Genomic DNA, 14,917 nt, shown 5'->3' with positions numbered 1-14,917 from the left:
TTTTAGTCCCATTAATTTCTGCAATAGGACCTTCTTAATTATATTAATTTCCTTCAACTCCTCATTCTCCCTGATTCCTCGGATCTCTACATCTGAGAGCTTTCCTGCACCTTCCTTAGTGAAAATAGACAGAAAGTAATCATTTAGCTTCTCTGTCATTTCTCTATTCCCCATTATGAATTCCCCTGACCATGCCTGTAATGGACCCACATTTGTCTTGGCTGAACGCTTCCTTTTTACATAGCTATAGAAGCTTTTACAGCCTGTTTTTATGTTTCTTGCTAGATTTATCGATTTCTTCCAGAATGGCCTTCCTTTGCTGTATTCCAAAAAGGTTTATTATTATTTCTGGCAACTTTATAAGCCTTTTCCTTTAACCTTAAACAATCCTTACCTTTCTTTGTCAGCCACGGTCAACTGTTTTTTTGGGGGAGTTTGCACCTTGAGGGGAAGGTATAGGTGCTATAAGCTATTTATTAGTTCTTTGAAGATTAACCATTGCCTCTGCACAGTCATACCTTTTCATGTATGTTCCTATTCCACGTCAGCCAACTTGCCTCTCATGCCTTCTTAATTTCCTTTATTCGACTTTAACACCCTGGTTTCAGATTGTATTTACTCACTTTCAAACATAATGTCGAATTTGATCATATTGTGGTCACTCATCCTTCAAGGTTCATTTACAACAAGATTATTAATTAGCCCATTTTCAATGTATAATACCAAATCTAGAGTAGCCTGTCCTCTATTTGGCTCCTCAATAAAATGCTCTAGCAATTCACTCGTCTTTCACAGCTTTAGTGCTCACTTTATTTAACCAGTCAAATGCAGATTGAAGTCACCCATGATTACAGTATTGCCCAAGCTGCACGCTTCTCTCTTCTCCTGATTAATATCATGCCCCACATTACCTTTACTATTAAATTGCCTATAAATAACTCCAATCAATGTCTGATGCCCTTTAATGTTTCTTCGCTCCATCTAGAGTCCACCTATTCTTCTTCCGATGCGAGATCCTCCCTTACAACAGCACCGATCATATTTCTGATTATCAGCGCAACTCCACCCCGTTTCCCTTCTTGTCTGTCCTTTCTAAACATCAGATATCCAGTTGAATATTCAGTTCCCAGTCTTGGTCACCATGCAGCCATGTTTCCATAATGGCAATTATATCAAACCTATTTACCTCTATTTGTGCCTTAGATCATTTACTTTGTTACGAATGCTGCACAGATTCAGGTAGAGCACCCTTCACTTTGTCTCTTTGACATCATTCTGCATTTGTCACATACTCAATGCTTGCTTTGTTTCTCCTATCTTCTAATCCCACTGCTACTCCCTCGGGTTCCCACCACTGCTGACAAACTAGTTTAAAGCCACCCCAACAGCACTAGCAAATCTCCCTGCAAGTATATCAGTGCCAGTCCCGTTAAGATGTAACCCACCAGGCTTGTACAGGTCCCACCTGCCCAGGACCAATTCCAATGCCTCAGAAATCAGATGCCCTCCCTCTTGCACCATTTCTCCAAGCACCTAGTTAATCGATCAATCCTCCTATTCCTATGCTCACTAGCACATGGAACTCGGAGTAATCCTGAGATTATTGATTTTGAGGTCCTGCTTTTTAATTTCCTTACTAACTTCCTGAAACTTACTTTTAGGTTTTCATCCCTTTCCTACCTATGCCGTTGACACTACTGTGGACCACAACTCCAGGCTGATCCTCCTCCCCTTGAATGATGTCCTGCAACTGCTATGTGATGTCCTTGACCCTGGCACCAGGGAGGCAACACGCCATCCTGGTGTCGCTTTTACCACTGCAGAGAAGCCTGTCTGATCCTCTGATTAAGGAATCCCCTATCCCTATTACCCATCAATTCGTCTTCCTCCCCTATACCGCTGAGCCATCTGCAGTGCCACCGGCTTGACTCTGGCTGCACTTCCTTGAGGAGTCATCGCCCTCATCAGCTTCCAAAATGGAAAACCAATTAGCAAGTGGGATAGACTTGTGCTACCTGCCTGACGGTCACCCATTCCCTCTCTGGCTGCACACTTCTAACTTGCAATGATAGTAACATCTTTTGAAGGTGATATTATACACAGTATCATATTATGCCACAAGTGACATTATCTGCTGAACCATACCAGGGTAAGTTTCAGTACACGCGGAACTATAACTTGAGGACAAGTCACTGTCTATGGAATTACACCCCCAGACTGGGTCAGCAGCTGTGGAACCACATCTCTAATATGGGTTAGTGTGTGTGGAGTCATACCCTCAGCATAGATCAGTGTCTGTGGAACCATACTTCTACCCAGGTGAGATCAACACCTGTGGAACTATATTCCCAGCATGGGGCAAGGCCTTCCCAACATGATAAAAAGCACCAAGAAAACAGAGTTCAAAGAAAATATTTCATAGCTTTACATATGTACGGAGATGGTGGTAAAATGATGTCACTGGTATAGTAATCCAGAGGTCCAGGCTAATGCATTGGGGACATGGGTACCAATCCCTTCAGAGCAGCCAGTAGAATTTAAATTCAATTAATAAAAATCTGGAATTGAAAGCTAGTCTCAATAATGGTGACCATGAAGTTATCTTTGACTGTGGTATAAACCCATCTGGTTCATTGATGCCCATTAGAGAAGAAAATCTGCCGTCCTTACATGGTTCAGACCCACAGCAAAATGGTTGACTCTTAACTGCCTTCTGAAATGACCTCAGCTCAAGGGTAATTAGGGATGGATAACAAATACTGGCCTCGCCAGCAATGTCCACATCCCATGAAAGAATAAATAAAAGAAAAATATACACAAATGGATGTAGCCGAATCATTTAGCTTTCTAACCCATTATTTGGCGTGACAATGCGTGGATATGTACTGATCATTTATGAACATAACTTAGCACTTTTTGGCATTCAATAATTCTTTTTTTTTTGTGTTGTATACTAAACACAGAAATTCATACAGCCCTAACCAACTTGTCTGCTTTGAATCCACTGCAAATACATTACATTCTATCAAGGCACCCACAAATCCTCTAAGCTATACTCCAAATTGAAATGTTGCCTATTTGCCATCTAAATCAGGTTTCAGCTAATAGTTCAAGTGCCATCAAATCTAGCTATATTCACTGATAAGCTGCAGGGCCACTGTGGATTTAAGTGTAACAAGTTACTGCTGCTAAACTGAATTTTTTTTGCAGTATGTCTCAATGCAGGCTCTAGGGTTATATTTTTTCTTCTCCAAAGCATTCTAAGCTGCCAAGTGTCCTCATTTATTCTAGTTTTGATTTACATACCCTAGCAGAAAAGAACATATCATGGAAGTAGCCATATTTGTGGACAAAAAAACCCCAACAGTTCAATTTAATTCCTTAAAAAATAAAGTACAAAATAACCTTCAAACTCACCATCCATGAATTCTGTACATATTGATATCCTGTTTTCCACAAAAAATGCACCATAAAATCCTATTATATACGATGAATCACACTGTAAGCATTTGAATGACAAAAAAAAGACATTTTAGAAACAGTCTCTCAATTTAAACAAGTCAAACAAAGCGAAAATTAGCAGTTGAATGCTGGAAAATTACCTTATAAAGAATTTCTAGCTCTGACATAATTTGTTTTTGAAGTTCAACTGTAATGTCTAAGAGAATAACCTACAATAAAATAAAACAAAATGTCACCATATGCTAATTCACAAGATCTTGCAATTTCATACATTAAGTCACAGGTTGCAGTTGTCAGCAATCAACGGTGGATTATTTCAACATAAATTGAAGGCTGCGATTTTTTTAATTGATAAACTACAGTGAAAATCTAAGGCCTATCTTGCAGGATGCCATCAAGGTTGAAGTAATAGAGAAGGTAAAGCAACTCAAGAAGCAATGGTTAAGAATCGCCATGGTTGGGTTTTAAAAAGCTAATGACTTATAAGGGAAGGGAGGAATTCTAAGGTATTATCTATTCTCCTAGTGGTAGCTGGACCCAGTTGCTAATATTCTCATCTCCAGATCAGGTTATGGGTTCAAGCCATGTATCAGTTTGCAAAACATAACTTAGGCTGAATGCGCCAGTGAAGTACAATATTTCATAGTGAATTTTGAAGTTCCCAAGATACTATTCAAATAGTTCTACTTCGGGTAAAGATTTTCACTCAACTAATACTTCTAAAAAAAGACTGACTGGGATGCTGCTGGTACCGAATCCTGCTGTATTGTCGACGCAATCACTTCAGGCCAGTAAAGCTCACAAACTATTAATTTTGTGCTAGGTTTCAATATCCTAAGCAAAGGGAGGTATTATTAATAAGTTCATCATTAAGTAACTCAGTACTTGCTATTATATTTCTACAGCTGTGGTAGCTTTCTGACACTTCAACTATGTGGCCTCTCTTTAGGAGGGAGATTAGACAGAAACATAGGTAACACTGATTCAGTCTTTAATTGTGTGCAAGAATTTCTGTATCATGACCAGGAGCAGAAACTGAACCTGGTTTCTCCTCTTTCAATTAATGACGCCAAGTAATTGCTGTCCCAGATAAGGTCAGCTAACCATATGAATCAAATCTGAGGTATTTTGATCTGTATGATCTAGCGGGTGGTAACTTTGCCCTGGAATGACAATCTTGAGGTCTTGGGTAAGAACGATATCACAGTTCTTTGCTTGAAGATAACTTATCAAATTAATGAGAGACTCTATTGTCAGTGTTTACATTATAGCTAATGGAAAGACATAACAGAAGAACAATTTCAAATCTGGAGTTCAATGCATGACGAATTAAACAACTGGAACAAACTATTCAATTTTGCTCTTACAGTTTAGAACCCTGGTCAACTTCTCCAGGGAGAGTTAGGTTAACTAATTGCATCTAGGTATCCATACAACATAGAGTTTATATACAGGCAAAATTATTGACACAAAAATATTCTTTAATAGTTACCTGACTGTACTTTACATCATTACACTTATTGCAATAAATAGAAAGATACAATTTGGTTGAATGATCACAAGCGAAACAACAACCTGTGGTAAATCCAGGTACCAGTTTATCCACAGCAATTTTAAAAATTGGATATTGAAGAAAGCCAGTTCCGGCCCATATTTTGCACTCAGTGGCAAAGCGATGCTGCTTGTCGCTGACCTTGAAGAAAGTTGTCCACAAGCAATCTCTGTGGCGTCCATTCACCTTTCCCACCATCACATTGATTCTGGTATCAGCTCAAAGGGATCTCTGATGTCCAGTAACAGTGACATCACCAAACAAGCTAAGTAGCCAATCACATTTAAGATTTCTCACAGACAGCAAAACAGGCAGTTAAAAAAAATCACCTATTATCCTTCACTCTTTATAGGCAGTGAAATAGAAGCTGAAATTTCATAAACAAATGTTAAATTTTTAAAAAAATCTATGGAATTGTTTTTATCATAATGGGCAAATGTGACATTCCAGACACAAAATTGGATTTACAGGGTCAAAGATGTTGGCCAGAAGTACCTTTGAACTTAATACACTGTTATATGTGCTTTCATCAGTTGGCGGTTCCTTTCTCTCTCGTCTTCAGAAATCACTTGACATGCATACTATCCCTTATTGTTGAAAATCAGCCATCATAGTCCCAGTTACTAAGAAGTTGCGGACAGATGAACTGAATGATTATTGAATAGAACATAGAACATTACAGCGCAGTACAGGCCCTTCGGCCCTCGATGTTGCGCCGACCAGTGAAACCAATCTAAAGCCCATCTAACCTATACTATTCCAATATCATCCATATGTTTATCCAATGACCATTTAAATGCCCTTGATGTTGGCGAGTCCACTACTGCTGCAGGCAGGGCATTCCACGCCCTTACCACTCTCTGAGTGAAGAACCTACCTCTGACATCTGTCCTATATCTATCACCCCTCAATTTAAAGCTATGTCCCCTCGTACTAGCTATCACCATCTGCGGAAAAAGGTTCTCACTATCCACCCTATCTAATCCTCTGATCATCTTGTATGCCTCTATTAAGTCACCTCTTAACCTTCTTCGCTCTAACGAAAACAACCTCAAGTCTCTCAACCTTTCCTCATAAGACCTTCCCACCATACCAGGCAACATCCTAGTAAATCTCCTCTGCACCCTTTCCAATGCTTCCACATCCTTCCTATAATGTGGTGACCAGAACTGTACGCAATACTCCAAGTGTGGCCGCACCAAAGTTTTGTACAGCTGTAACATGACCTCCTGGCTCGGAAACTCAATCCCTCTACCAATAAAAGCTAACACTCCGTACGCCTTCTTAACAACCGTATCAACCTGGGTGCCAACTTTCAGGGATCTATGCACATGGACACCGAGATCTCTCTGTTCATCCACACTACCAAGTATCTTACCATTAGCCCAGTACTCTGTAATCCTGCTACTCCTTCCAAAGTGAATCATCTCACACTTTTCCGCATTGAACTCCATTTGCCACCTCTCAGCCCAGCACTGCAGCTTATCTATGTCCCTCTGTAACCTGCAACAACCTTCCACACTGTCCACAACTCCACCGACTTTAGTGTCATCCGCAAATTTACTAACCCATCCTTCTACACCCTCGTCCAGGTCATTTATAAAAATGACAACAGCAGTGGCCCCAAAACAGATCCTTGCGGTACACCACTAGTAACTGAACTCCAGGATGAACATTTCCCATCAACCTGTCTTCTTAAAGCTATCCAATTCCTGATCCAAACTGCTAAATCACCCTCAATTCCATGCTTCCATTTCTTCTGCAATAGCTTACCGTGGGGAACCTTATCAAACACTTTACAGAAATCCATATACACCACATCAACTGCTTTACCCTCATCTACCTCTTTGGTCACCTTCTCAAAGAACTCAATAAGGTTTGTGAGGCACGACCTACCTTTCACAAAACCGTGTTGACTATCCCTAATCAAATTATTCCTTTCTAGATGATTATAAATCCTATCCTTTCCAAAACTTTGCCCACAACAGAAGTAAGGCTCACTGGTCTATAATTACCAGGGTTGTCTCTACTTCCCTTCTTGAACAAGGGGACAACATTTGCTATCCTCCAATTTTCTGGCACTATTCTTGTAGACAATGACAACATAAAAATCAAAGCCAAAGGCTCTGCAATCTCCTCCCTAGCCTCCCAGAGAATCCTGGGATAACTCCCATCCGGCCCAGGGGACTTATCTATTTTCACACTTTCCAGAATTGCTAACATCTCTTCCTTATTAACCTCAATCCCGTCTAGTTCAATAGCCTGTATCTCAGTATTGTGGTCACTATCACCAAAGTGCTCCCCTACCTCCAAATCTAACACCTGGTCTGGTTCATTACCCAGTACCAAATCCAATGTCGCCTTGCCTCTTGTTGGCCTATCTACATACTGTGTCAGGAAACCCTCCTGCACACATTGGACAAAGTCCCCCATAACAACTACCCTGTTACTTTCGCTCCTATCCAGAATCATCTTTGCAATCCTTTCCTCTACATCTCTGGAACTTTTCGGAGGCCTATAGAAAACTCCCAACAGGGTGACCTCTCCTTTCCTGCTTCTAACCTCAGCCCATACCACCTCAGTAGACGAGTCCTCATCAAACGTCCTTTCTGCCACCGTAATACTGTCCTTGACTAACAATGCCACACCTCCACCTCTTTTACCACCTTCCCTGCTCTTACTGAAACATCTAAACCCCGGAACCTGCAACAACCATTCCTGTCCCTGTTCTATCCATGTCTCCGAGATGGCCACAACATCGAAGTCCCAGGTACCAACCCATGCTGCAAGTTCACCCACCTTATTCCAGATGCTCCTGGCATTGAAGTATACACACTTCAAACCACCTTCCTGCCTGCCAGTACACTCCTGCGACGCTGAAACCTTATCCATGACCTCACTACTCTCAACCTCCTGTACACTGGATCTACAAATCAGGTTCCCATCCCCCTGCTGAATTCGTTTAAACCCTCCCGAAGAGCATTAGCAAATTTCCCCCCCAGGATATTGGTACCCCTCTGGTTCAGGTGTAGACCATTCCGTTTGTAGAAGTCCCACCTACCCCAGAAAGAGCCCCAATTGTCCAGGTATCTGAATCCCTCCCTCCTGCACCATCCCTGTAGCCACGTGTTCAACTGCTCTCTCTCCCTATAGTTGCTCTTACATTAAAAGTCACAAAGTGTTTTGAGTGAATTGTGTCAAAATGTTGTTTAGATCCTCTTGTTCCACATATTGATCAGGTGATCTGAAACATATGTTGATCTGGAGAAAGACGGTGGCTTAGTAGTAATGTCAGTGGATAGTAATCCAGAGGCCCAGGCCAATGCTCAGGGGGTTCAAATCTCACCATGGTAGCTGGTGGAATTTAAATTTTAATTAATAAAATCTGGAATTGAAAGCATGAGACTGATTGTTGGAAAACCCATCTGGTTCATTAATGTTCTTTAGGGAAGGAAATCTGCCATTCTTACCTGGTCTGGTCTAAATGCGATTTCAGACAGAGCAATGTGATTTACCACCTGCCCTCTCAAATGGCCTAGGAAGTGACTCACTTCAAGGTCAGTTAGGTATGGGCAACAAATGGTGGCCTTGCCAACAATGCCCACATCCCCTAAAATCAAAAAGTTAATTTGCCTACCACATAAGTCAATTTACAATCGTGTTCTGACATTGGTCCATCTTCTCCAACGACACTTGGATAGTCTAAGCAACTATGTTTGTACTACCTTTGTTGATCTCTCTTCAACTTTTAATACCATGCAACTATTCAAGCTTGTTGAAAAACGTAAACATCCTGATGTTAATGTTAATCCTACTCTCCTACATTGGATCAATGAGTTCCTTCACAATGGGACCCAATGGGTGTTAGTCTCCTGGATTTTCTTGGAGCCAATACTAACAAATAAAGAATCTCCTAAGGGTTATGTACTTTCACCTTTGTTTTTTTATCCTCCATACGAATGAATGTAGTTCAGAGTAGGACACATAATTTGTGAAATTTTCACAGAATTGCACAAAGTGCTGGAAAGGGTGACAAGAACTGTAAAACTTGCTGGTCTCATAGATGCCTTTTGTTACCTGATTAAGCAGCACTCTGTTTCAAAGTGCTTGCGAAGATCACACAACCAGCTTTTGGGACGGGAGGGAGGAGGGTGGCCTTCCGATCTCAGAAGTTAAATTAAAGGCTCCCAATCCCTCCCCTCCCTGCAGACAAGGAGAACAGCCTCCAGCCCTGACACGCAGAAGGGCAACACCCACCACCCACCATGCAAATATTGGGACATGACCCTCACCCCCCTCATAACACGTAGAAGGACAACGCCCCAACCCATCACATCGCAAAAATCAGGGCATCCTCCCCCACCAATCAGCCAATGCCCAACCCATGGCAAACAGGCCTGTTAAATTCCACCTACCGATCTTTAAGTATGCTGATGTTATGGTACTTGTGGGTCTTACAAATAATAAAGTAAACTATAAGAGCACAATAGAGAAGTTTGTAACATGATGTGATACCAACACATCTCTTAAACTGGACAAAAACAAGACAGTAGAGCTAGTAATAGATTTTAGGAAGAAGCCTGTTAATGGTACTGTTCCTGTAAAGTATCATGAAGCAGACATTGAAATTGTTACTAACTCAAGTGTCCAGATATCAAAGTAGATGATAAGTTGAATTGGAGGGAACCTGTACAGTTGTGGTGTTTAGGGGACATACACAATTATACTATCTCATAAAATTAAAATCCTTTCATGCAGATCCTACAATCATGAAACTGTTTTATGCAACATTATTGAGAATGTTATCTTTTTTCAATGTCTCATCTGGTCGTGTTGTTTTAGAAAAGCAGATTATTTAACGGTTCAGGACCAGGCAGGAAGGATATCTGATGGGCAGATTTCTCTGGATGAAATCTACTCTTGAAGACTTTTGATGAAAATAGACCCCCCCTCGCCCCCGGTATTTTTATTGTTGGATGCATTCAGGAAAAAGACTGCAATATCCCAGATGCAAGACAAATCAAATCCTGAACTCATCTGTGCCCTTCCCTGTAACTTTCAATAGGGGTTTTGATGTATGGATGAGAATATGCACTTACGGCAGGATTCACTGATTATTGTAATGCACTGAAATAGGTTTTAATGCACATTTAAATAAAGTTAGATCTTTGTGATAGAGAAATTTTCTTTTATTGTAATTATTCATTTATATATATTTTAACAAACCAACAATGCACCCAAAGAAAATTCCATATGGATAATAATAGTGAATTGAACCCAAAAAAAATTACACTTCATTTAACAAGGAGTAAATATTTCAAGGGTTTTTACAGCGAAGCCAATAATGTAAAAATGGAAGTTCACATCAATTCAAGTTATTTCTAAAGATTTCAATCTGCAGCACTTTAAGAGTGCACCCTGTGGGAACAGGGAACAACTGACAGCAACTTTTGCAATTCTGTGTTTAACTGTGCATGTGCAGATTCCAGAATAGCTGTCAGTTTCACAATTGGCGAATGCCAACAGTTTCACGGTCACTACAACAGCAAACTTCAGGCCATACCATGTGAAAGTGAAGGATTCAGAAGAGCGGAAAGCATGATAGGAGAAAAAGGTCCTTAGGAAACTCTTTCTTAGCAACAGAGAGAAAATTAGTTACTAAGAGGAGGAATTCTGGAGGACAGGGACACAGTAGCTAAAGGGTCGGCTGCCAATGATGGAGTAAAAGAGGACATAAGAAGCAGGTTCATATTAGAAGTGGCTGCGTGGAAAGATCATGGAGATAGAGAAACAATGTCATGGAGGGATTTAAAAGTGTGCATAAGAATCTTAAAAATCAATTCTTTGGGACATGGGAAGGCAGAAAGCTTAGCAAAAATTAGAATTGATAATGAAAAGACAAGCTGGGGTATTCTATGTATGTTGTAGTTTGTGATGCCAGAGAGGAGAGATTGACATTAAAGCAGAAATTAAAGCTTGAATTAGAAAATGCACTCAAGTTACAAAGGACAACCAGCATATGACTAGTTAACATGACACTCAAAAGCCTTCATTTTTTTTATAGAGTGGGGAACATATTTGAGATCATGTGGAAACCCATTTTTTACCTTGCTGTAGGGTGATTTATAAAAAGCAGCTTCAAATTGACTTGTAACTGTAATATCCTGCTGCCAAGGAAAATTTAAAACCACACACTTGTGAATCAATAGTCATTCACCAACAAAATTCAACTCAGGGTCTCCCGGTTAAAAAAATGGAATAATTCACTGCCACACATCCCAGTGTCCCTCAATTAATAGGAATAGCATTTAAGGCTGAGAGTGGAGTACCTGAGTAAATTTGCTCAGATCACCAATACACCTCCAGGACAAACAAGGATGAGTTGTCAAGTTAAATACAAGCAGTCAACTGACTGAATTATAATTTACTCTTTGTGCTCAACTTAAATTAGTGCAAGGCTATTAAAATATACAGTATAAATAAGGCAATTCATCACTGGCTGACATGGATGACTTCGCCTATTTGCAGGAGCAGCACACATTCCACTTAAGGGAAGGAGTGCAGAATCACAGGTCAAATTAAGCTACTATTCCTGTTTAATTTACTTATATAATCCCTAGCTGACACAATTGTCTTTATATGTACTTTTGCAGCATGAGATGCATGATTACTTTATAAATGATTAATCAAATTAAGCATTTGAATGCTGCGTTGTGCCCAACAGTAGTCAAGGTTAAAAGAAAAGTAAGTACTACCTACTTTTTTTTGTATATATGTAAAAATGAAAACTACACAACAAATTTTCCGAAGACTTCAATTTACTCATTGTTTCTGAAGAAAACCACAACCAAAAACATTAGTATAATTTGGGATTAAACTGTGCAATTGACATATTCTTTCTTTCCATCTAGATCTCATAGAAATCATAGAAACCCTACAATACAGAAAGAGGCCATTCGGCCCATCGAGTCTGCACCGACTCTGTTGTTTGTACTATATATAAATGATCTGGAGGAAAATGTGGGTTGTCTGATTAGTAAGTTTGCGGATGACATGAAGGTGGGTGGAGTTGCTTAAGTGTTGAAGATTGTCAGAGGATACAACAGGATATAAACAGATTGGAGACTTGGGCACAGAATTGGCAGATGGAGTTTAATCTGGACAAATGCAAGGTGATGCATTTTGGAGGATCAAATTTAGGTATGAATTATACTGTAAATGACAGAACCCTTAGGAGGATTAACATACAGAGGGATCTGGGCGTGCAGGTCCACAGTTCTCTGAAAGTAGCAACACACGTGGCCCAGGTGATTAAGAAGACGTATGGCATGCTTGCCTTCATCAGCCGGGGCACTGAACACAGGAGTTGGGAAATCATGTTGCAGCTATATAAAACCTTGGTTAGGCCGCATTTGGAGTATATTGTGTGCAGTTCTGGTCACCACACTATCAGAAGGACGTGGAAGCTTTGGAGAGAGTGCAAAGGAGATCCATCAGGATGTAGCCTGATCTCAAGGGCACTGGCTATGAGGAGAAGTTGATTAGGAATGGTTTCACTGGAAAGACAGAGGCTGAGGGGAGACCTGATAAAATAAAGAACAAAGAACAGTACAGCATAGGAACTCTTCAGCTCTCCAAGCCACCACCAATCACGTTGTCCCATCTAGAACAACTGCTTGTATCCTTCTATTCCCCATTTGTTCATATGCCTATCAAGATAAGTCTTAAATGTGGCAAACGTAACTGCCTCAACCACCTCACTTGGCAATGCATTCCAGGCCCCCACCACCCTTTGTGTAAAAAACTTCCCTCGTACATCTCCACTGAACCTTTCCCCCCTTATCTTGAACTTGTGCCCTCTTGTAATTGTCATTTCTGCCCTGGGGAAAATGCTTCCAACTGTCCACCCTATCTATACCCGTCATAATTTTATAAACTTCTATGAGGTCGCCCCTCAGCCTCCGTCTTTCCAGGGAGAACAATCCTAGTTTATTCAATGTCTCCTCATAGCTAATATCCTCCATACCAGGCAGCATCCTGATAAACCTTTTCTGTACTCTCTCCAAAGCCTCCACGTCCTTCTGGTAATGTGGTGACCAGAATTGGACACAGTATTCCAAATGTGGCCTAACCAACGTTTTACACAACTGTTAACATAATTTGCCAACTTTTATACTTGGTGGCCCGTCCGATGAAGATAAGTATGCCATATGCTTTCTTCACCACCTTTTCCACCCGTGTTGCCACTTTTAAGGATCTGTGGATCTGTACTTCCAGATCTGTGTGTGTGTCTATGCTCCTGATGATTCTGCCATTTATTTTATAGCTCCCACCTGAATTGGATCTATCAAAAGGCATCACCTCGCATTTGTCTGGATTAAATTCCATCTGCATTTCTCCACCCATTTTTCCAGCCTATCTATACCCTGCTGTATTCTCTCTTAAGCTTCATCACTATCCGCAACTCCGCTAAACTTAGTATCATCTGCAAACTTGCTAATCAGACCATCTACATTTTCATCCAAGTATATATATTACAAACAGCAGAGGTCCCAGCACTGATACCTGCAGAACACCACTAGTGACAGACCTCCATTCAGAAAAATATCTTTCCACCGCTTCCCTCTATCTTCTATGGCTAAGCCAGTTCTGAGTCCATCTAGCTAGTTCACCCCTGATCCCTTGAGATTTAATCTTTTGTACCAGCCTACCATAGGGACTTTGTCAAATGCTTTACTAAAGTTCATGTAGACAACATCCACAGCCCTTCCCTCATCAAACCTTTTTGTCACCTCTTCAAAAAACTCAATTAAATTAGTGAGACATGACCTCCCTCGTACAAAACCACACTGTTTGTCGCTAACAAGACCATTCAGTTCCAAATGCATATAGATCCTATTCCTAAGAATCTTCTCCAACAATTTCACTATCACTGACATCAAGCTCATTGACCTACAATTACCCAGGTTATCCTTGCTACCCTTCTTAAATAATGGGACAACATTGGCTATCCTCCAATCCTCTGGAACCTCACCAATGGCCAACGAAGAAACAAAGATTTCTGTTAGATGCCCAGCAATTTCATCTTTTGTCTCCCTCAGTAATCTGGGATAGATGTCATCTGGCCCTGGGGATTTGTCTACCTTAATGCTTTTTAATTCACCTAACATATCCTCCCTCATAATGTTGACTTGTTCTAAAGAGTTTACACATCCCTTCGAGACACCATCAATCGACTTGTCCCTCTCCTTTGTAAATACTGAAGCAAAGTACTCATTAAGGATCTCACTCACTTCCTTTGGTTCTACACATAATTACCTCCTTTGTCCTTAAGTGGACCAACTCTTTCTCTAGCTACCCTCTTGTCCCTAATATATGTATAAATGCCTTGGGATTCTCCTTAATCCTGTCTGCCAAGAACATTTCGTGACCCCTTTTTGCCCTCCTAACTCCCTGTTTGAGCTCTTTTCTACTTTCCCTGTATTCTTCAAATGCTTCATCTGCTTTTAGTTGTCTGGACCTTATGTATGCATCCTTTTTCTTTTTGACTAGACTCACAATTTCCCTGGTCATTCACGGTTCCCAAATACTGCCTTTCCTGCCCTTCCTTTTCACAGGCCATACTACATTGCCCCTTAGTGTCAGGGGGACTAGCAGGGTAAATATGTGGGGTTATGGGGATAGGGCCTGGGTAGGATTGTGGTCGGTGTGGGCTTGATGGGTTGAATGGCCTCCTACTACACTGTAGAGATTGTAAAGCATACTATACATAGAGAAGGAAAGGAAAGAGTGTAGAACATAGTGTTACGGTCATAGCTAGGGTGTAGAGAGAGATGAAGGAGTCCTTCAACTGCTCTAATTTAAGCATGCCTATTGTGTGTGTTTCACCAGCTAGGACTAATT

General features: G+C 40.7%; 1 protein-coding gene across 2 annotated transcripts in view; it reads right to left on the bottom strand.

The window, feature by feature from the left end:
* The window catches only part of map2k5 (mitogen-activated protein kinase kinase 5), a 290,898-nt gene that overhangs the window by 159,227 nt on the left and 116,754 nt on the right, over window positions 1-14,917 (bottom strand). For both annotated transcript variants that reach the window (XM_078241240.1, XM_078241241.1), the window contains 2 exons: window positions 3,603-3,671; window positions 3,418-3,499 (listed from right to left, as the gene is read on the bottom strand). In XM_078241240.1, coding sequence (XP_078097366.1) covers window positions 3,418-3,499; window positions 3,603-3,671 — 151 coding nt within the window. The remainder of the gene's footprint in view (window positions 1-3,417; window positions 3,500-3,602; window positions 3,672-14,917) is intronic.

Source organism: Mustelus asterias, chromosome 24 (assembly GCF_964213995.1).
Source record: "Mustelus asterias chromosome 24, sMusAst1.hap1.1, whole genome shotgun sequence".
Taxonomy (NCBI): Eukaryota; Metazoa; Chordata; class Chondrichthyes; order Carcharhiniformes; family Triakidae; genus Mustelus; species Mustelus asterias.
Note: the sequence above shows the minus strand (reverse complement) of the source record. Positions and strands in the feature narration are given on the sequence as shown.